This window comes from Scyliorhinus canicula, chromosome 1 (genome assembly GCF_902713615.1).
Source record: "Scyliorhinus canicula chromosome 1, sScyCan1.1, whole genome shotgun sequence".
Taxonomy (NCBI): domain Eukaryota; kingdom Metazoa; phylum Chordata; class Chondrichthyes; order Carcharhiniformes; family Scyliorhinidae; genus Scyliorhinus; species Scyliorhinus canicula.
In genome coordinates, this window is record NC_052146.1 from 270,493,398 (window position 1) to 270,516,354 (window position 22,957).

The following is a 22,957-nucleotide window of genomic DNA, read 5'->3' on the forward strand; positions in this document are numbered from 1 at the left end:
TGTAGGACCAATCTGAAATGGGGATGTTGTCCCTTTGTTTAAGAAGGGTAGCAGGGATAATCCAGGTAATTATAGACCGGTGAGCCTGACGTGAGTGGTAGGGAAGCTGCTGGAGAAGATACTGAGGGATAGGATCTATTCCCATTTCGAAGAAAATGGGCTTATCAGTGATAGGCAACATGGTTTTGTGCAGGGAAAATCATGTCTTACCAACTTAATAGAATTCTTTGAGGAAGTGACAAAGTTGATTGATGAGGGAAGGGCTGTAGATGTCATATACATGGACTTCAGTAAGGCATTTGAAAAGGTTTCCCATGGTAGGCTGATGGAGAAAGTGAAGTCTCATGGGATCCAGGGTGTACTAGCTAGATGGATAAAGAACTGGCTGGGCAACAGGAGACAGAGAGTAGTAGTGGAAGGGAGTTTCTCAAAACGGAGAACTGTGACCAGTGGTGTTCCACAGGGATCCGTGCTGGGACCACTGTTGTTTGTGATATACATAAATAATCAGGAGGAAGGTATAGGTGGTCTGATTAGCAAGTTTGCAGATGACACTAAGATTGGTGGAGTAGCAGATAGCGAGGAGGACTGTCAGAGAATACAGCAAAATATAGATAGATTGGAGAGTTGGGCGGTGGTGATGCATTTTGGATGATCGAATTCAAGAGCGAACTATACGGTAAATGAAAAAGCCCTGGGGAAAATTGATGTACAGAGAGATCTGCGTGTTCAGGTCCATTGCACCGTGAAGGTGGCTGCGCAGCTCGATAGAGTGGTCAAGGAAGCATACGGCATTCTTTCCTTCATCGGAAGGGGTATTGAGTACAAGAGTTGGCAGGTCATGTTACAGTTGTATAAGCCTTTGGTTCGGCCACATTTGGAATACTGCGTACAGTTCTGGTTGCCACATTACCAAAAGGATGTGGATGCTTTGGAGAAGGTGTAGAGGAGGTTCACCAGGATGATGCCTGGTATGGACGGCGCTAGCTATGAAGAGAGGTTGAGTAGATTAGGATTATTTTCATTAGAGAGATGGAGGTTGAGGGGGGCCTCTTTGCGGTCTACAAAATCATGAGAGGTATAGACAGGGTGGATAGCAAGAACCTTTTTCCCCAGAGTGGGGGACTCAATTACTAGGGGTCACGAGTTCAAGGTGAGAGGGGAAAAGTTTAAGGGAGATGTGCGTGGAAAGTTCTTTACGCAGAGGGTGGTGGGTGCCTGGAACGCATCGCCGGCGGAGGTGGCAGAGGCGGGCACGATAGCGTCATTTAAGATGTATCTAGACTGATACATGAATGGGCAGGGAGCAGAGGGATACAGATCCTTAGAAAATAGGCAACAGTTTTAGATGGAGGATCTGGATCAGCGCAGGCTTGGAGGGCCGAAGGGCCTGTTCCTGTGCTGTAATTTTTCTTTGTTCTTTGTAAGTATCCAATTGGGACTTAATACCACTGGCCCTGCAGAAAAAGGCTGTGGCAGGGTTGCCACCAGCATTCCAGCTGGGGGAGTCCCCCTCACCTTGACCACTAAATTCCAAGCAAAGTTTCAGATTGATGACTTTTCATCAGAACTCTGATGGAAGATCATTGACCTGAAACGTTAACACTTTTTTGATAGATCTTAATCTCACCCATTTACACTTAATACTTTTTTCTGTTCTCCATAAACCTCTTTGATTATCTAGTGAGCTATTTATACGGTTTTCTTTAATGGGCTTCCATGGTATCTTACACCACATTGACCAATTTTACAGTGGCCAGGATTTAATGTTAAGAAAGCAGCATCAAATGGATTGCTAATGGACATGTTGGATGGAAGTCACCAAACATTACTGTTTCAGTTGTTTTTCTGGTCTAAAATGTCTAGGCTCTGACCGCTCTGAAGGGAGCTATGCCACTCGTGATTTAGAATTCAATTTTAATTTTTGCGTGGCTCCGTTCATATTGAATCCTATAAAATTCCATTGGTGGGACCTTAGATGGGCTTCCTGGCTCTGGACTGACACGATACTGGGTGGATTGGAGGCCCGCCTGGCTAGCTGAAAGGTAGATTCTGCTCCTTCTGACCCCACAAAAATAACTTTAGGCCTATATTTTGGAGGCATCTTTCTCTTGATCACCAATCTTTACTAAGGGGAGAATTCAACACACACTCTCCAACAAGCCGGCAGTCTAGATTGCGTAAGGTCCTCATTGGAGGACTCAAATTTGCACAGATCAATGAGACTCCTGGCTGATTTAGTCAGGTCCTTGGGCCGGCCTATATCAGGCAGATTCAACTGGAGGGGGAGCAGTTATGGGCTGGTAAGTTGACCACCTCAATTTACACCCTGCAATGGCCTTGTTTTCTGTTCAATTATTTTAAATATCATAAAGAACCCATTTCCAATCTGTGCTTGAACTTTACCTTAAAAAGTTCTCTAAAAGACTTCCGGTGGCAGTTATGCAGCGATAAGCCACACAGGTGGGAGCTCCCGTTTTAAAGAGATTTTTCGGCTCTTTTGAGAGCCCAAAACGGAAATTTTTCAACGTCTCCCGGTGGGGGAAGGTGTGCTGAACGACTTTCCCTGCAGTCCATGACTCGAACTCGGAGTGGAAAGGTGGAAAAAACAGCAGCAGCTCCTCAGAAAAAACGGGGGAAGGGATCCAAGATGGCCACTGACAAAGCTCCAGGGGAGTGGAGACTCTGGGCCCAGAAACAACAAACTGATCTCCTGCGCTGCTTTAAAGAATTCAAGGATGAAGTACTGAGCTCTCTGCAGGAAACAAACAGAAGGCTGTCAGAGATTCAGTCCACCCAGGGTGCTGCCATCAAGAAGTTGCAGACGCAGGCCATTGAACGAGAGGAGGAGGCCGTGGTCCTCGTGAGTAAGGTGGAGGGGCACGAAGCACTCCACAAGAAGTGGCAGGAACACTTCGAGGAGCTGGATCACCGCATGAGGCGGAAAAACCTGCGGATCTTGGGCCTTGCGGAGGGGCTGGAGGGATCGGACCTGACAGCCTATGTGGCTGTAATGCTGGGTTCGCTAGTGGGGGCCGGGTCTCTCCATCTGCCCCTGGAGCTGAAGGGAGCACACAGAGTACTGGCCAGGAGGCCTAAGGAGAATGAACCCCCGCGTGCGGTGCTGGGGAGGTTCCACCGGTTCAGTGATCGGGACTGCGTGCTGCGCTGGGCCAAGAAGGTGAAGAGCAGCAATTGGGAGAATGGGGTAGTGCGGATCTACCAGGACTGGAGTGCGGAGGTGGCTAAGCGGCGGTCCGGATTTAATCGGACGAAAGAGGTGCTTTATAGAAAAAAGATAAAGTTTCGAATGTTGCCGCCCGCGCGCCTGTGGGTAACTTATTCGGACCGGGACCATTATTTCGATTCCCCGGAGGAGGCGTGGGCCTTCGTGCGGACGGAGAAACTGGACTTGAACTAGGGGTTGGGGGTTGCGAGGTCGGCTGTAAGATATTAGTGCTGGATTCGGCTGTTGCTGTGTTCTCTTTTTCTTCTGTTTTTTTCTTCTTGTTTTAGTACTTTTGCAATTTTGATATGGTTATTTACGGGGGGGTTGTTCTGCTATGTTTTTGTTTTTGTGCTTGGGGCATTGTTTGGGCTGTGTATCTTGCGGGGAGGGTCGGGGGGGTATGTTGTATTCTATGTCGGAGTGGGGGTATGGAGGGGGGCTGATATTTGGAAGCTGCGTCAGAAGGGTGTGGTGGGGCAGGGCGAAAGCACGGGCTTTCCTCTGGTTTCCCGCGCTGCGGGGCTGGGGGGGCGGAGATGGTGACGGGGGAGGTGGGGCCTTAACTGGTTCTTCCCCGCGCTGGAGCGGTGCCAGGAGGAGGGATAGATTGGGGGATGATCCCACTTCGGGACGGGTCGGGCTATTGGCGGGAGTTTCCGGGGTCAGCAGAAGTTAGCTGACCCACGGAAGTACAATGGAGGACGGTTCGCGGCTGGGAGGGTTCCTAGCCTGGGGGGGAAGGGAGGGGGGGAAAGGGGAATACCGGGTTGCTGCTGGTAGGGTCAAGAAGGAGCTGGTGGGGGCTGGGGGGACAGAGGTGAGGGGTTGTCGCTATGGGGACGGGGTCGAGCAGGGGACGCTGGCCTGGGGCGGGCAGTCGACGGGCTATGGCTAGCTGACGGGGGAGGGGGGCGGGATGCCCTCTGATCCGGTTGGTCACCTGGAATGTGAGAGGGTTGAATGGGCCGGTGAAGCGGTCAAGGGTACTGGCTCACCTGAAGGGGCTAAAGGCGGATGTGGCAATGCTTCAGGAGACCCACCTGAGGGTGGCGGACCAGGTCCGCCTGAGGAAGGGATGGGTGGGGCAGGTTTTCCACTCGGGGTTGGATGTGAGGAACCGGGGAGTGGCGATTCTGGTGGGGAAAAATGTGTTGTTTGAGGCATCGGAGGTGGTGGCGGATAAGGGGGGTAGGTATGTGATGGTTAGGGGCAGGCTACAAGGAGAGAAGGTGGTACTGGCTAGTGTGTATGCCCCAAATTGGGACAATGCGGGCTTTATGAGGCGTATGTTGGGACGGATCCCGGATCTGGAGGCGGGAGGTCTGATCATAGGGGGGACTTTAATACGGTGTTGGATCCTTCACTGGATCGGTCCAGCTCTAGGACGGGTAGGAGGCCGGTGGCGGCCAAGGTACTGAGAGGGTTTATGGATCAGATGGGTGGAGTGGATCCATGGAGGTTTGTGAGGCCGAGGGCACGTGAGTACTCTTTCTTCTCCCACGTACATAGGGTCTACTCTCGGATAGATTTCTTCGTAATGAGTAGGGGACTGATTCCGAGAGTGGAGGAGGCCGAGTATTCGGCCATTGCAATCTCTGACCACGCTCCGCATTGGATAGAGTTGGAAATGGGGGAGGTGCGAGACCAACGTCCGTTGTGGCGGTTGGATGTGGGGTTGTTGGCGGAGGAGGAGGTGTGTAGGAGGGTCCGGGCAAGTATTGAGGGGAATGATACGGGGGAGGTTCAGGTGGGGATGGTCTGGGAAGCCCTGAAGGCAGTAATTCGCGGGGAGCTGATATCCATCCGGGCACACAGGGAGAGGAGCGAGAGGAGTGAGAGGGATAGACTGGTGGGAAAGATGCTGGAGGTGGACAGGAGGTATGCAGAGGCACCAGAGGAGGGACTGTTGGGGGAGAGGCGCAGCCTGCAGGCTAAATTTGATTTGCTGACCACTAGAAAGGCTGAGGCACAGTGGAGGAAGGCACAAGGGGCAGTGTACGAACATGGTGAAAAGGCGAGTAGGATGCTGGCTCATCAGCTCCGTAAGCGGGATGCGGCTAAGGAGATTGCTGGAGTGAGAGACAAGAGTGGGAATGTGGTGCGGAAGGGGGTAGAGGTGAATGAGGTCTTCAAGGACTTTTACGGGGAACTGTACCAGTCGGAGCCAACAGGGGAGAGGAGGGGAATGGAGAGGTTCCTTGACAGGCTTTCTTTCCCGAAGGTGCAGGAGGAGAAGGTGGAGGGGCTGGGTGCGCCGATTGAGCTGGAGGAGCTAGTTAAGGGGATCGGGCAGATGCAGTCAGGGAAGGCACCGGGGCCGGATGGGTTCCCGGTGGAATTTTATAAAAAGTTCGTGGACCTAGTGGGCCCCTTGCTGGTGCGGACACTCAACGAAGCGTGGGAAGGGGGGACTTTGCCCCCGACGATGTCACGGGCGCTGATCTCGTTAATTTTAAAGAAGGACAAGGACCTCCAGCAGTGTGGTTCATACAGGCCCATATCTCTCCTCAACGTGGATGCTAAGGTGCTGGCAAAAATCTTGGCCACCAGGATAGAGGACTGTGTGCCAGGGGTTGTGCATGAGGACCAGACAGGTTTTGTGAAGGGAAGGCAGCTGAACACGAATGTGCGGAGATTGCTGAATGTCATTATGATGCCGGCGATTGAGGGGGAGGCAGAGATAGTGATGGCGCTGGATGCGGAGAAGGCCTTCGATAGAGTGGAGTGGGGGTACCTATGGGAGGTGTTGGGGAGGTTTGGATTTGGTGAAGGGTTCATTAGATGGGTAAGGCTGCTATATGAGGCCCCGATGGCGTGCGTGGCCACGAATAGGAGGAGGTCGGAGTACTTCCGGCTTTACCGAGGGACCAGGCAGGGTTGCCCCTTGTCCCCCTTGTTGTTTGCACTGGCAATCGAGCCGCTGGCGATGGCATTGAGAGATTCAGAGAGGTGGAGAGACTTGGTGCGAGGTGGAGAGGAACATAGGGTGTCGTTGTATGTCGACGACCTGTTACTGTATGTGGCGGACCCGGTGGGAGGGATGCCGGGAGTGATGGAGTTACTAGCCGAGTTTGGGACCTTCTCAGGTTATAATTAAACTTAGGCAAGAGCGAGGTGTTTGTGGTGCACCCTGGAGACCAGGAGGAAGGAATTGGTAGGCTCCCGCTTAGGCGTGCAGGGGTGAGCTTTAGGTACCTGGGGGTGCAAGTGGCCAGGGACTGGGGGACTCTCCACAAGCATAACTTTACCAGACTGGTAGATCAGATGGAGGAGGAGTTCAGGAGGTGGGACATGCTGCCATTGTCGTTGGCGGGGAGGGTGCAGTCCGTCAAAATGACAGTGCTTCCGAGGTTCTTGTTCCTTTTTCAGTGCCTGCCCATATTTATCCCCAGGGCCTTCTTTAGGAGAGTGACCGGCAGTATTCTGAGCTTTGTGTGGGCACATGGGACTCCGAGAGTGAGGAGGGTATTCCTGGAGCGAGGAAGGGATAGAGGCGGGCTGGCGCTGCCCAACCTTCTGGGGTACTATTGGGCAGCCAATGTGTCAATGGTGCGTAAATGGGTGATGGAGGGGGGAGGGGCGGCGTGGAAAAGAATGGAGATGGCGTCATGTAGAGGTACAAGCCTGGGTGCCATGGTAACGGCACCGTTGCCGCTCTCCCCCAAGAGGGTTACCACGAGCCCGGTGGTGGCGGCGACCCTAAGAATCTGGGGACAGTGGAGACGGCATCGGGGGGAATCAGGGGGCTCGATGGAGGCTCCACTGGGTGGCAACCATCGGTTCATCAGCAAATTGAGGGACCTGCTTATTGGCGGGAGGTTTGCGGACCTGGGGGAACTGGAAGATAAATTTGGCCTTCCCCAGGGGAACATGTTCAGATACCTGCAGGTAAAGGCGTTTGCTAGGCGACAGGTAGAGGGATTCCCTTTGCTGCCCTCGCAGGGGACGATGGACAGAATGCTTTCGGGGGTGTGGGTAGGAGAGGGGAAGGTGTCTGACATCTATAATATAATGCAGGAGGTGGAGGAGTCGTCAGTGGAGGAGCTGAAGGCTAAATGGGAGGAGGAACTCGGGGAGCAGATAGAGGATGGGACTTGGGCGGAGGCCTTGGAGAGAGTCAACTCCTCCTCCTCATGTGCGAGGCTTAGTCTCATCCAATTTAAGGTGCTGCACCGGGCCCATATGTCCGGGACTAGGATGAGTAGGTTCTTCGGGGGTGAGGACAGGTGCACCAGATGTTCGGGGAGTCCTGCGAACCACGCCCATATGTTCTGGGCATGCCCAGCACTGGAAGAATTCTGGAAGGGGGTGGCGGGGACGGTGTCGAGGGTGGTTGGATCCAGGGTCAAACCAGGGTGGGGACTCGCGATTTTTGGGGTTGGGGTGGAGCCGGGAGTGCAGGAGGCGAAAGAGGCCGGTGTCCTGGCCTTTGCGTCCCTAGTAGCCCGTCGAAGGATTCTGTTACAATGGAAGTATGCAAGGCCCCCAAGCGTGGAGACCTGGATCAGTGACATGGCGGGATTTATAAAATTGGAAAAGGTCAAATTTGCCCTGAGAGGATCAATACAAGGGTTCTATAAACGATGGCAGCCTTTTCTGGACTTCCTGGCTCAGAGATAGGTAACTGGGTCAATAGCAGCAGCAACCCGGGGGGGGGGGGGGGGGGGGGGGGGGGGGTGCATTATTGTAGTGTTTATTCTGTAACTTTATAGTGTGTTAATTTGCGTTGTTGTTAAAATGCTGGGTTGTTCATGGGGATGGGGCGAATGTATATGATTGTTAATATTATTGTTATTTTCGGTATTTTACTAAGGTGCGTTATTGTTGTATAAAATCAAAATTTCTCAATAAAAATTATTTAAAAAAAAAAGTTCTCTAAAAGCCATAAACAAGTTGTCATTGTAGCTTCTCTCCATTTCTCCCACTTTTCCCACAAATCACTCCCCACTCTCTCTTTACTTGTTGCTGTCCCCTCAACTCCCCATAAGTTTCCCAACTCTGAGGCAGAATAGAGAGTGCAAACTGAACTTCAGACTGGGGGGGGGGGGGGGGGGGGGGGGTGGGGGGGGGGGGGGGGGGGGTTAGTGTTCACAGATGACCAGAAGTCTTAGCAATTACCCCCTGGGCCACATTGCTCGGAGGTTGCTGGTAACTCGTTAATTGGAATCGTTGGACAAAATATCTTAAAACTTTGTCCCACCAGCTGGCAGCAAAACAGATAATATTTGTGGCATTTGATAAGTTTGGAAGGAACAGATCTCTCTGCTGTGTAAATATAAGCCAGTATAAACATATACACATCACAAAACATTCTGTCCTTTTCCCACAAGTTGTGTAATTTATCCCAAGCCCTCGTGTCCTAGCCGTGACACTATGAACTGTGTTTCAACTCCCACTGGTGGATATGCAAAGTTGATAAATCCAGTTTTAATTGCAACTAATTCAAAGCAAAATTGTGGCAAGGGACAGGTGGGGGGATTGGGGGGTGGGGTTGTGGACAACAGTAGAAATGGGGTGAGGAACTCACCGCTTTCAGAATACTGACTGCTTCCTTACTGAGCCAGACTGGGTAGAGCACGTCATCGTGTAAGATGGACTCGAATAGGTCGTCTTCATTGTCAGCCTCGAAAGGTGGCTGGCCGGCCATCATCTCGTACATCAGGACCCCTAAAGCCCACCAGTCCACTGAAGGGCCATACTCTAATTCTTGTAGGATCTATTCAGAAAGACAAGCAGATGTTAAACGAATGTACTGCACTGCTCAGCTGATACAATTCATTACTTATTTTAGACCGTCACTTTGAGAATGTTTACCCTCTAGCCACTTCCTTGATGCACAACATTTTTACTCAAAGCTTCCAGTATTTTCTCATGGGTTTTCTAGGATGGTCATAAATGGACAGTTTTTATAATTTGTTGTTTGAATACCTTTTGACCTGTTTTTAACAAATCATCTACTCCTCTTAAACAACAAATAACCTTCATAAATAATGGGGACGAAATTAATTTGGGCAGAGATGAAAGAAAGATGGGTAGTTGTTAATTGTATGCAGGCAGTGTGCATTAACTGGAAATTCTCTTGATCCTCTTAGAGGAGCAGATAAGGGAACTTTAAGGGTAAGGAATTATGAATCATTAAAAAGATAAATGTAAAAATGCTGCAACGTCAATACCAAACCCAATGGGCACGATCCAATGGTCACGCTGCGCCCAAAAAGCAGATCACTGTGGTGCAGTGTGGCTGACAGAAGCTGGGACATCCTGTTCCTTAGATCTACCCGGCTCACAGCACCACACGGGATTTAACGCAATCTCATGAGTTGTTGCAATGTAAATCCCACCCATTATGGGCAGGATCCCTTTCTTTTTTTTAGCAAATCTGAGACAGTTAGTCTTACTTTAAGTGCAGATTCCCAAGTTATCCGGGGTGTGGGATCAATCCCCTTCACCTCGGAGATCTCGGGCGTGCACCGTTTAGTACGTGTCTCCAGAAATGGAGACCAGGTGGAATGGCACTCGTGCGGGTCTCCCAGTAGATATCGGAGGCCCCCAGGTGCATGCCCTTTGGGAAGGGTGATGCCACCCTATCACTGCCAGGGTGCCAGGTTGGCACTGCCAAGGTTCCAAGTTGGCATTTTCTGTGCCCTGTGTGGTTGATGGAGGGAGGCACATGGGGGGGGGGGGGGGGGGGACCCTCCCATATTGCATTTGGGCTTGGTGGGTAGGGGGTTGCATCGGGGGGGGGGGGCTAGGAGATTGGATTTTTAAATGGCGTCCTGAAATCCCGCCACACTGAGGGGTTCCGGCGAGCGGAGCTCCTCAATGCACAAAATGGGGCTATGGGCGGCCTCGGCCGTGCGTTCCCCGCTGAGGCCTTCTATCAATGAATGTGGCATTTTATAGCCTTGTGCTTCTCGGCATTGTGAGCATTGGGAAATTCGACGCTAAAAGTGCTCGCTATGGGTCTTTGTTCCCTTTCCGTAAAATTGCTCCCATTGAGTTTACAGACGGATATAGATAGGCAAGGACAATGCACCAAAATCTGGCAGATGGAGTTACATGTGGATAAATGTAAGGTTATCCCTTTTGGCCATAAAAATAAAAAGGCAAATTATTATCTAAATGGAAAGCAGGTTTAAAATGTGTCTGAGCAGAGGCATCTGGGTGTCTTTTTTCATGAATCGCAGAAAGTTGGTATGTAGGTGTAGCATGTAATAAAAAAGGCATGAGAGATTAAACAGTTTGGGCTCATACTTGCTGGAGTTTAGAAGAATGAGAGGAGGTAGATTTAAAACTGAGATGAGGAGGAACTACTTCCGGCAAAAGGTGGTTAATTTGTGGAACTCATTTGGGAACTTTTGTCCCATACTGCAATGGAATCCGAATCATTACATGATTTCAAGAAGGCGATAGATATATTTCTGATTTTAAAAACGGGTGAAAGGGATATGGGGAACAGGCAGGGAGCTGGACTTAAGATCAGGAAGAGATCAACCATGATCTGATTGAATGGCGGAGCAGGTTCAAGGGGATGAATTGCCTACTTCTGCTCCCAGTACCTATGTTTCTAATCTCAGCATCAATATATTACTACGTCAATGCAAGCAATATAAAATGACAATTTCTTATATTCATCCGCAGTTGCTGGATAAATATTGTTCACAATGTCAAAGAGCACTCCGCCATTCATCTTTGAATTGTGTTTGGAGTACTTTAGACAGATGGAAGCTCAACTTAATATCTCATTCGAAAAATTTAGTACAGTACTGAAGTGTCAATCTGGATTACGTGCTCAAGAATCTCGAGTGGGACTTGAACTCACAATGTTCTGATTCAAAGCTAAACGTGCGACCACTGAGCTAAGATTTGACATCTTAAAAATTTGAAGACTTCAGTGACAGAGTTCAGGTTTGTACCCATAAATGACTCCACCATTAATGAGCCTAATGCATCCAACTTGATAGAACAGTCACTTGACAGACATCAGTATTTGAAATGCTGTCCGGTCATTTTGAGTTATAGCATTACATTGAATGCTCTACTTGGCTTCATTCATATGCTGCACTACAAAGCAATAGGGACGAACATTTCTGCTCATGATTTGTTAGTTAAGATTCTAATCTCGGCTGGCTTTTCTGCAGGATGTGCAATGTGTACACTTCCTGAAAGAAAAAGAACAAAAATCAGGGAGCCAATAAACTGTGCACATTTCCTGCTGTCCAGGCTACAATACAGAATTGGCAGCCCAATTCTTTCAGCTATAGGAAAACCCCCAAAAATAAACATTTATCAAAAAGGTGGGTGGAAATATATTCAAACATAAAGCAAAACTATACAATTATACTGTATTTGGTGCATTTTACAAGAATTGATTTGCAAGAATTGATTCAATTATAGGGTGCGCTGAACAACATTGTAGTCCTGATCATTTTTATCTTGAGCACCACGGTATTATGATCACATTGGTGTGGGACAGGAGTCACATATAACCAAGCCTGGGTCAGAATGCCACTTTTACTTCCTTTGGGATGGACAATGAATCCAGCTTTGTATAGAACCAAGATGCGAGAGCACCTGCAGTATTGTATACAGTTTTGGTCTCCTTACCTAAGGAAGGATATGCTTGTCATAGAGGTAGTGCAACGGAGGTTCAACGGACTGATTCCCACGATGGTGAGATTGTCCTATGAGGAGGGGTTGAGGAGATTGGGCTTGTATTCTCGACAGTTTAGAAGAATGAGAGATGGCTTCACTGAGAAACGCAAAATTCTTACAAGGTTCGCCAGATACCGTCTCAGAATAAGAGGAAGGCCATGTCGGGCTGAGATGAGGAATTTCCTCACTTTGGAATTCGCTCTCCCAGAGGGCTGTGGAGGCTTAGTCCTTGAGCATGTTCAAGACAGAGATAGATAGATTGCTAGTTATTAAAGACATCAAGGGATATGGAGTTACTGTGGGAAAATTACCTTGAGGTAGAAGTTCAACCATGATCTAGTGATAAGCTGACCAGGCTCGAGTGGCTGAATAGCCTAGTCCTGTTCCTATTTCTTATGTTCCTTTGTTGTTATGTTCCTTTGCCAGCCTCACCCACATCACATTAACAACACTTTAAGCATTGCAAAAGGTTGACTTCACGATTTCAGCTGGGTCATGGAGACAACCGTGAACCACAGGTCTTCTCTGTCTCTTGCTGATTATTTCCAAATCATCAGCAACAGTGGTCCAACCTTTTGCTTTTATATCATACATAAGATGTAAAGATAGGAGCTACAGAAAGATCCGAAAGAAATAATGGCTGAGAGACAATTGGTGATTTATATAAACAAATTGCAAATCTTATTATTAAATCCAATTTATTTATTTTTTATCTGAAAACTACACCCCGAGAACGGAGACAGTCTGGCCTGCCAACCTGTCCATAACCAACCTGATGAGGCTGGTCACTGCTTGGTACTGTTTGGCACTTTTGTGGAAAGGATAGGTTTTCCTGCTAATTGTCCTCTCGCTTGAAATTGACATCTGTGCCCCGGCATAATACTTCCGCCAACAGACCAGCCAAGTACCAACTTAACTCACCAATTGAGGGGAATCCAATTGTGAATATTAATCCCGTCTGGGATTTGAAGTCACATTCTCTGTAGGCATCTGACAGGTTATGGCGAGATTTAAATTAGAATTTTTAAAACTTCTTACTGTAAAGGCAATGCAAAACCAATTGTTTCACCTACACGAACGGCTAATTTGCTACGGTGTATTGGTACATAAAGATCAATGGGACAAAACAAACATACCTCAGGGGCAATGTAATCTGGTGTACCACAGAAAGTAGTTGTTGTGATTCCGTTCAGAATTCCTTCCTTGCACATGCCGAAGTCAGCCAACTTGCAGTGCCCCTCAGCATCCAGCAAGATATTGTCCAGCTTAAGATCTCTGCAAGTAGCAAACAGACACTCTAATTATTAGTATTGATGTACTGTAGGAAATCATTTTAATAGATAGATAGATAGATAGAACAGTACAGCACAGAACAGGCCCTTCGGCCCTCAATGTTGTGCCGAGCAATGGTCACCCTACTTAAACCCACGTAACCCGTATACCTGTAACCCAACAATCCCCCCATTAACCTTACACTACGGGCAATTTAGCATGGCCAATCCACCTAACCCGCACATCTTTGGACTGTGGGAGGAAACCGGAGCACCCGGAGGAAACCCACGCACACACGGGGAAACACACGCACACACACAATTTTATTAAATTCTGAGAAATGTATTGATTATAGGAATAGCACTCTTTCTCTCTTATAAAATAGTTTGCATACCAGCTTCAATGAATATTGAATAAATGATTTGCAGAAGCCTCCCAGAAATAAAGTATATAAGACGATTCGCGAGAAAGAATTATGTTGGAAAAGGGCTTCTCGAGGTGGACCAATGCTAGGTCTTGCCGAGCACCTTGGTTAGCCCAGAGCTTTTTAAAGTGATTCATGCTGACCGCACCCCAACACTTTGTCTAGCTCCAGAAGCTTGAAGAAAACACATGAGACTGCCATTGCCAGTCATGGAGATCAACTTCATCATCTGTTGGTCTGATCCTGGACTAGTAAATTGTTCAGAGGAGACTGCCACCGTCAGCCATGAAGATCAACACCCCCCCCCCCCCCCGCCCACACTTCTCCCCCCATCCATTTTCCGATCCAGGATCAGTAAATCATTCTCAACCTGTCCCATATCTTTTCTGCTTATTTAATAATAATAATAATCACTTATTGTCACAAGTAGGCTTCAATTAAGTTATTTTGAAAAGCCCCTAGTTGCCACATTCCGGCGCCTGTTCGGGGAGGCTGGTACGGGAATTTAGATCATGTATCATATCTGAATTGTTGCTTCTTAATAAACTTAAGAAACTACCTTAAAATCACTTATCAATTTTCTTTTTGGAAAAGATTTTAATTAAAGTTTTTGATATTTTAACATTTGAAACACACATTCCAAAGCGAAAACCATCACATAATCCCCCCACCTCCCCCACCACCTGAGCAGTTGAAGGTATCCAGCTCCTTGAAATGTAGTGCAAACAAACCCCATCTCTTGTGGAACCCCTCACTCGTTCCCCTCAAAGCAAATTTCACCGATTCCAAATACAAAACCTCCATTAAATTCCCCCAGCCACACCGAGGCGCAGGTGGAGAGACAGACCTCCGCCCCAACAGGACCCGCCTGCGAGTGATCAATGAGGCGTAGACTAAAACATCTGTCCCGCTCCCGTCTGCAGCTCCGGTAAGTCCGACACCCCAAATATGGCCCCCAGGAGGTTGGGCTCTAAATCCACATGTAAGGCCGCCAACATGGAGCTGAAGAACGAGCTCCAAAATCTCTCCACCTTCGGGCAGAACCAGATCATATGTAGGTGATTGGCCGGGCCCCTCCCATACCATCCACAGGTGCCCTCCACCCCCTCAACCAACCGGCCCATCTTCAACTTTATCAGGTACGCTCTATGTACCACCTTTAGCTGTATCAGCCCTGGCCTCACACACGAGGTCAAGGCATTCCGCAGCACCTCACAACATAACCCCACCTCCAGCACCATCCCCAGCTCCTCCTCCCGCTTGGCCTTAATCCCCTCCAGAGATGCCCTATCCTCCTCCAAGATCCTCCCATAGATCGGTGAGGTGACCCCTCCCCCTCCACCGACAGTTCCCCATCCAGAAACAAGGATGGCGCTGCCAACAGAAAATTCGGAAATCTCCCCCCTGGGGACCTCAAACATCTCCCTCAACTCCTTCAAACTCGCAAACCACCTTTCTAAAAATAAGTCCTTCATTTCCACCACCCTCACTCCTCCCAAACCCGAAACCTACCATCCATCCTCCCTGGCTCCAACCCTTGGTTCCCTCGGATTGGCATCAATTTCAACCCCACTCTCAACCTAATGTGCTTCTGAAATTGCCTCCATATTTTCAGCATGGCCACCACCACCAGACTTCCTGAGTACTTCCCTGGGCAAACATGAGTGGCACCATTGCCAGCACCCACAACCCTGACCCCCGGCAAGAGCCCTACTCCATCCGCACCCACATAGCCTCTGGCTCCCTGCTCCAGCACCGCACATTCTCAGCGTTTGCCACACAATAATAGTACAACAGGTATGGAAGGGCCAGACAACCTCACTGACGCCCTGTCTGAAGTACCAGTGTTCTAATCCTTGCCACCTTACCTGCCCAAATGACAAAATCAACTGTTCCACCCCACAAAAAACGACTTTGGCAAAAAGACAGGTAGGCACTGAAACAAAAATAAAAACCATGGCAAAATGTTCACCTTAACCGCCTGCACCCGGCTAGGCAACAATAGGGGAATGCTATCCCATCTCAATAAATCTGCCTTGACCCTACCCACAGACCTAAAAATCAACTTATGGAGCCAGGCCCAATCCTGAGCCACCTGCACTCCCAGGCACCTAATGGGCATAATTGCCACCCGAAATGACAACCCCCCCAAATCGATTCCCACCCCTGGAGAAGACACCACAAAATGCACTTTTCCCCAAATTTAGCTGAAAGCCTGAAAACCCCAAATCTCCTCACCACTCCCATTATATCCCAACTGAAGAGCCCGGGTTGGAGATACATAACAACAAATCATCAGCATACAGGGACACCCTATGCTCCAGCAGCCCCCTCCCCTCTCTTTATCCCCCTCCATTTACCCTAACCCCTCAGCGTTCTATCGCTAAGGGCTCTATCACCAGTGCAAACAGGAGTGGAGACATGGGGCACCCCTGCCTCCTTCCCTATCCAACGGAAAGGACTCCATATCACCTCATTCGTATATACACCCACCGTCGGTTCCTGGTACAGTAATTTTTCTTTTACAATTAAGGGGCAATTTAGCGTGGCCAATCCAGCAACCCTGCACATTTTTGGGTTGTGGGCTTGAGACTCATGCAAACACGTGGAGAATGTGTAAACTCCACACGGACAATAACCCGGGGCCTGGATCGAACCCGGGTTTTCGGCGCCATGAGGCAGCAGTGCTAACCACTGTGCCCCCTTGTACAGCAATTTAACCCACTCCACAAACTTGGGCCCAATCCCAAATCTCTCCAACACTACAATCAAATAGCTCCACTCCACACGATCAAACACCTTCTCTGCTCATCCAGCGCCAGCTCCGACTTTCTCTCTTCTGCCAGAAAAAGCACCACATTCAACAGACGCTGCACATTTGACGACAACTGCCTACCCCTTACGAACCCCGTCTGATCCTCCCCAATCACCTTTGGAAAGCACTCCTCCAACCTGAGCACCTTAGCCACAGTCTTAGCATCCACATTCAACATACGACCTATATGACCCATACTCCACCGAGTCCTTGTACTTTTTTTGCATCAATTAAATGGATGCCTATCCCATTAACCCCTTAACCACTGTGTCCTCAAACATCTCGACCAACAGAGGAGCCAGCTTATCCAAATCTTTTTATAAAACTACACTGGGAAACCATCCGGTCCAGGTGCCTTACCCATCTGCATCTTCCCTATCACTGCCCACACTTCTTCCATCCACTGGCTCTTCCATCCACTGGCTCTTCCAACCATGCCCTCTTCTCCTCTCTTACTTCAGGACACTCCAACTGCCCCAAAAACACCCTCATGTCTGACTCATCCTCCGGAGGCTCCAACCTATACAATGTTTTGTAGAACTCCTGAAATGCCTCTTTCACCTACTCGGGTGCCACCACCAGCTCCCTCGCCCCATCCCGAACCCACACAATCTCTCTTGCAGATGCCTGCTGGCGGAGCTGGCCCACCAACAAGCGGCTGGCCTTCTCCCCATACTCGTGCAAGGACCCCCTCGCCCGCGTCAACTGCTGAAGCGCCTTTCCTGTGGACAGAAAATCAATCCTTGTCTATAATTCCTCTCTCCTCACGGGAAGATCTGGAGTAGGATCCTTCGCATACTTTCCATCCACCTCCAAAATGTCCTCGATCAGCTGCTACTGCAGCTCTCTTGCCTCTCTGTCCACCTGGAGCCTCAAACAAGATGATCTTGCACCTCACTACTGCTTTTCCCACTAAAGCTGAAACCATGCTATTCCTATTCAACCCCACATAATCCTCAATCACTTTTCCCACTTTTGTACAAATATTTGGGTCTGCCAACAACCCCACCTCCAACCTCCACACAGGCCTCTGTGCTGGCCCCTTCTCCAGAACTACATCCACCCAATATGGAGCTAGGCCCGAGATAACAATCGCCGAGTATTCTGCCTTCCTCATCCCGGCTGGCAACGCCTTCCCCATAACGAAAAGGTCAATCCTTGAACACGCATTGTGTACTGGCGAAAAGAACGAATACACTCGTCCCATGGATGCAGAAACCTCCATGGGTCCGCCACCCCATCTCACTCATAAATGCAGCCAACACCTTCGCCATCTGCCTCCACCCCCTGAGGGGGTCAGCGAATACAGCTTGGACACATCCACCTTTGGATTCAGCACTGTATTTAAGTCCCCCCTCAGTATTTACTGGTGCGTATCCAAATTCGGCATGGCAGCCAACATCTTCTTCATAAATCCTACGTCATCCCAATTAGGGGCACAAACACTAGCCAGCGCTATCAATTCCAAAGCACCCATTACTGTAATGTATCTGCCCCCGGGTCAGCCAGCACCTTCCCCATCTGGAGCCTCACCCTCTTACCCACTTGTATTCACTTATGAATCTTGGGCGAGATTTAACATCCAAAAAACATAGTCACGTTTTGGGCATCTATACACTAGATTATTTTCTCAGGATAAAGGATCTCTGGCTACAGGAGTGCAACCTTCTTTTTAAAAAAATGCCACTGTATGGTTTTATCCTTTTTAGTCCAGTTAAAAAAACCCTGTAAATCATCACTGCCTCGATCTACTTTCAGGACGAGTAGCTGACATCCTGTCAGGCCACAACTGATGCAACGTACAGCCTGTGCCTGGAGGCTCTCCAACCTTTGAGGTGGGATCTGTCCATCTTATTTTCCTTCAGTTCTGTCGGAGTTGTTGCAGCTTCTGCTTTGGTCCTCCGACCTTATATCTCAAAGCTGCAACAGCAATGTACAGTGCAATGTACATTGCGCAACTTAAACTTTATGCCTCAACTGGAAAGGGTGCCAAATAAAATGACGTAGCAGCATTAGAAAGAAAGGCTTAAAGAACTCAGTTCACGTTCGAAAGAAAGGAGAAGACTGAGGGACTCACAAACCAAAGAGGAAACTGGTAATTTAGCACACTAGTGTCCCACTGCGGTGTTCCACCCTTGATAAGGCAGAGGGTTATGACTACGAGGCAAGATTTCAATCACCTCTGTGGAAAAGAGCGATTTCCATAAGAAATTAGCAAGTCAGCAGGACAATTCAGCAACACCATCTAGCACTTGTATAGTTGCTTTTATGTAATGGATCTCCCGAGGTGCTTTACAGGAGATCAGTTGATAAGGAGCAGATATTGAAAGACATGTTCCAATGGATGACTAAAGGGGTAAGTGAAGAGGTGGATAGAATCATACAAACTGACAGCACAGAAGGGGGCCAGTTCATCTGTTTTATCTGCATTGGTCCTTTGAAAGAGTGGTCATGCTTAGAACCGCTTTTTGTCTGTAACCCTGTATGATCTTCAGCCACAATTCCCTTTTAAAATTATTTATGAAATCAGCTTCCATCACCTTTTCAGGTGCAGAGTTCTAGATCCTGACAAAACCGAGAAAGAATTCCCATCATCTGCCCCCTCGATTCTGTGACACTGAATTGGAATCTATGACTTCTGGTTATTGACCCGCATTTCAGAGGGAACGGGCAGGATTGTCCGTCTGCGAGGTCCTCCGCTTCGCCGTCAGCACACCCATGCCCGCGGGTTTCCCGACAGCGTGGGGTGGGCCCCAATGGGAAACCCCATCGGGCAGCTACGGGAACGGAGAATCCCGCTGCCAGCGAGGGCACGCCTCGCCGGAAAACGGGGATGGTGGGACAGAGATTCCTGCCCAATATACTTTCTCTATCAAATCCCAGCAACCTTGAAAACCTTTATTAGGGACACGATTTAATGGCCTTATCGTGTCCGACTTTGTGTCAGGACGAGGCTGTCAAATCTTGCGAGGTTTGCGATGCTTAAAGTGCCTCGCGAGATTTCACTAAAATCTCGTGAGACGTCGCAATCTGGACCTCATCTTCGCTGGGACACCTCTCAGGATGCCCTGTAGTACTGCTTTCCACAAACGTGGCCCAGTCCTAATGGCATCAGGGAGGGTTCCCAAGACCACTAGAGCATTAGAGACCCCCAGGTGGTTGGGGACACGGAAAGGTGACACCCTGGCATTCCCTCAGGCGCATTGGCATTGCCTGGCACCCTGACAGTGCAACCGAGCACCTTGGCAGAACCAGGGTGCCAGCATCGCATTACCAGGCTGGCAGGTGCACTGCCAGGGTAACAGCCTGGCAGTGCCAAGGTGCCAGGTTGGCACTGCCAGGGATCAGGCCCCGGGGAGGGGGGCGCAGCAGATGGAGGGACGGTGAGGGGGTGTTCCAGGGGGCCGCCCTGAGGTTGGAGGTTAGGCTTGGGAGCTGATGACAGAAGTGGAGGGGAAGGTTCGGGGCAGTCAGACAAAATGGCGCCCCGATCTGTGAGGAACGTTTCCTGCTGGCAAACCAATGCAGCCTTGGCGGGCAGAAACTCCCCAAGACCAATTAAATGGCAAAGTAACGCGGTGTTTCTTGGTGTTGCAGCTGCCGAGAAACAGCCGCTAAATGCACTCAAAACCGGACATCGATTTGTTTCTGGTTGAATTGTGCATTAGGTCTCTACTTAAGCTGCTCTGTTATAAAGAGAACAGTACAAACATTTCTTAAAGTAAACTTGGGAGAAAATTTTTCTTTTGTTGAAAAATAGATGGTGGAAGCTGAATCCAATAAACATCTGGGGCTGGATTCTCCAAAAATGGGGCTATGTCCCCACCCTGGTGTAAAAACGCTGGCGTTCCACTCCTGGCATTCCTAAAAAAAGTCAAGAGCGATTCTCCTACTTTCAGGGAGCTAGCAGGGCCCCGGAGTGCGTCTTCAGCTCTGGCTGCAGATACAGGTCCCCGCATTTCCGGTCAGGAGTCCGCGCATGCGCACGGCGATGGCCGCGCCACGAACCATGGCGGACTTGGACCGACATCGACAATGTAGCCCCCCCCGAGCTGGCACGTGCCCACGGATTGGAGTCGGCCAATTGTTGCCCTGGCCGCACATGGCCCCCTACTCACACCCCACCCCAGTGCTCAATCCCCTCACCCCTCCACCAGGGCGGCCTGACCGGCGATACGTGGTTAGAACCATGCCGTCAGGAACTTGGCCAGTTATGCCCAGAGAATTGCTGGGGGGGGGTGCCTCTGCCAATGGCCCCCCAGCTGTGCTGCGTAATCAGCAGGCGAGCGATTCCCTGGAGACCGGAAAATCGCAGGAGGGCGCAGGGCACATTTCCCCGATAATCATCGATTCGCCGCCCCCACGTCAGAGGTGATTTCGGAGCGAGGCTACGGAGAATCCAGCCCCTGGAATTAAAAGTCTTATGATGACCATGAAACCATTGTCGCTTTTCGGATAAAAATCCATCAGGTTCACTAATGGCCTTTAGGGAAGGTAATCTGCAGTCCTCACCTGGTCAGGCCTACATTGACTCCAGGTTCACAGCAATATGGTTGACCCTTACCATAGGAATCGTACAATTTACAGTGCAGAAGGAGGCCATTCGACCCATTGAGCCTGCACTGGCTCTTGGAAAGAGCACTCTACCCAAGCCCACACGTCCACCTTATCCACATAACCCAGTAACCCCACCTAACACTCAGGGCAATTTTGGACACTAAGGGCAATTTAGCATGGCCAATCCACCTAACCTGCACATCTTTGGACTGCGGGAGAAAACTGAAGCACTCGGAGGAAACCCAAGCAGACATGGGGAGAATGTGCCGACTCTGCCCAGACAGTGACCCAAGCCGGGACTCGAACCTGGGACCCTGGAGATGTGAAGCAATTGTGCTAACCGCTATGCTACTGTGCTGCCCCACCTCTTAAATGCCCTCTGAAATGGCATAGCAAGCCACTCAATTGTATCAAACCACTGCAAAGTCAATAAAAAGGAAACTGGGTGGACCAGCTTGCATCGTTCTAGGCACTGGAAACGACAACGGCAAACCCAGCCCTGCCGACCCAGCAAAGTCCTCCTTACTAACATCTGGGGGCTTGTACCAAAATTGGGAGAGCTGTCTCACAAACTACTCATGCAACAGGCCGACATAGTCATGCTCACGGAATCATACCTTACAGATAACATCCCAGACACCATTATCACCATCCCTGGATATGTCATTTCCCACCGGAGGGAAAGACCCAGCAGAGGTGGCGGCGGCACAGTGTTATACAGTCAGGAACGAGTTGCCTTGGGAGTGCTCAACATCGACTCTGGACCCCACAACATCTCATGGTTTCAGGTCAAGCATGGGCAAGGGAACCTCCTGTTGATTGCCACGTATACTGTCAGCTGATGAATCAGTATTCTTCCACAGTCCTTGTGGAGACAAAGTCCTATCTTCACATTGAGGATACCCTCCATCATGTTGTGTGCCACTACCATTGTGCTAAATGGGATAGACTCAGAACAGATCTAGCAACACAAGACTGGGCATCCATGAGGCACTGTGGGCCATCAGCAGCAGCAGAATTGTACACAGCCACAATCTTCAACATCAAGGTGGCATATCCAACACTGTACCTTTACCACTAAGCCAGGAGATTAACATTGGTTCAATCAAGAGTCCAGGAGGGCATTCAGGAGCAACACTATGCATACCGTAAAATGAGGTGTCAACCTGGTGTAGCTACAACACAGCGCAACTTTCATACCATACAACATAAGCAGCATGTAATGTGCAGAGCTAAGCGATTCCACAACCACCTGATCAGATCTAAGCTCATCAGTCCTGCCACATTCAGTCATGAATGGTGATGGACAATTAAACAACTCACAGGAGGGGATCCACAAATATTCCCATCCACAATGATGGAGGAGCCCTGAACTTCCGTGCAAAGGGCAAGGCTGAAGCATTCACAATAATCTTCAGACAGATGTACCGAATGCATGATCTATCTCAGTCTCCTCCAGAGGTCTCCAGCATCACAGACGCCAATTCAACTAAGCGGCTATTGGATAGGTACATGGATTAGGGTAGAATAATGGAGTGTAGATTAATTTCTTCTTAAGGGCAGCACGGTAGCATTGTGGATAGCACAATAGCTTCACAGCTCCAGGGTCCCAGGTTCGATTCTGGCTTGGGTCACTGTCTGTGTGGAGTCTGCACATCCTCCCTGTGTGTGCGTGGGTTTCCTCCGGGTGCTCCGGTTTCCTCCCACAGTCCAAAGATGTGCAAATTAGGTGGATTGGACATGATAAATTGCCCTTAGTGTCCAAAATTGCCCTTAGTGTTGGGTGGGGTTACTGGGTTATGGGGATAGGGTGGAGGTGTTAACCTTGGGTAGGGTGCTCTTTCCAAGAGCCGGTGCAGACTCGATGGGCCGAATGGCCTCCTTCTGCACTATATATTCTATGTAAATGATGGTTTTGCATGGATCCACTGGCATGGGGTGCAAACATCCATACCATCGCCATGGCGTCAAAATCGGTGCCAGGCACAAACCTTGATTTTATGAT

General features: G+C 49.4%; 1 protein-coding gene across 2 annotated transcripts in view; it reads right to left on the bottom strand.

Moving 5' to 3' along the window:
• prkcea (protein kinase C, epsilon a) overlaps positions 1–22,957 on the bottom strand; it is a 697,348-nt gene that overhangs the window by 40,203 nt on the left and 634,188 nt on the right. For both annotated transcript variants that reach the window (XM_038813231.1, XM_038813238.1), the window contains 2 exons: positions 13,021–13,159; positions 8,757–8,945 (listed from right to left, as the gene is read on the bottom strand). In XM_038813231.1, coding sequence (XP_038669159.1) covers positions 8,757–8,945; positions 13,021–13,159 — 328 coding nt within the window. The remainder of the gene's footprint in view (positions 1–8,756; positions 8,946–13,020; positions 13,160–22,957) is intronic.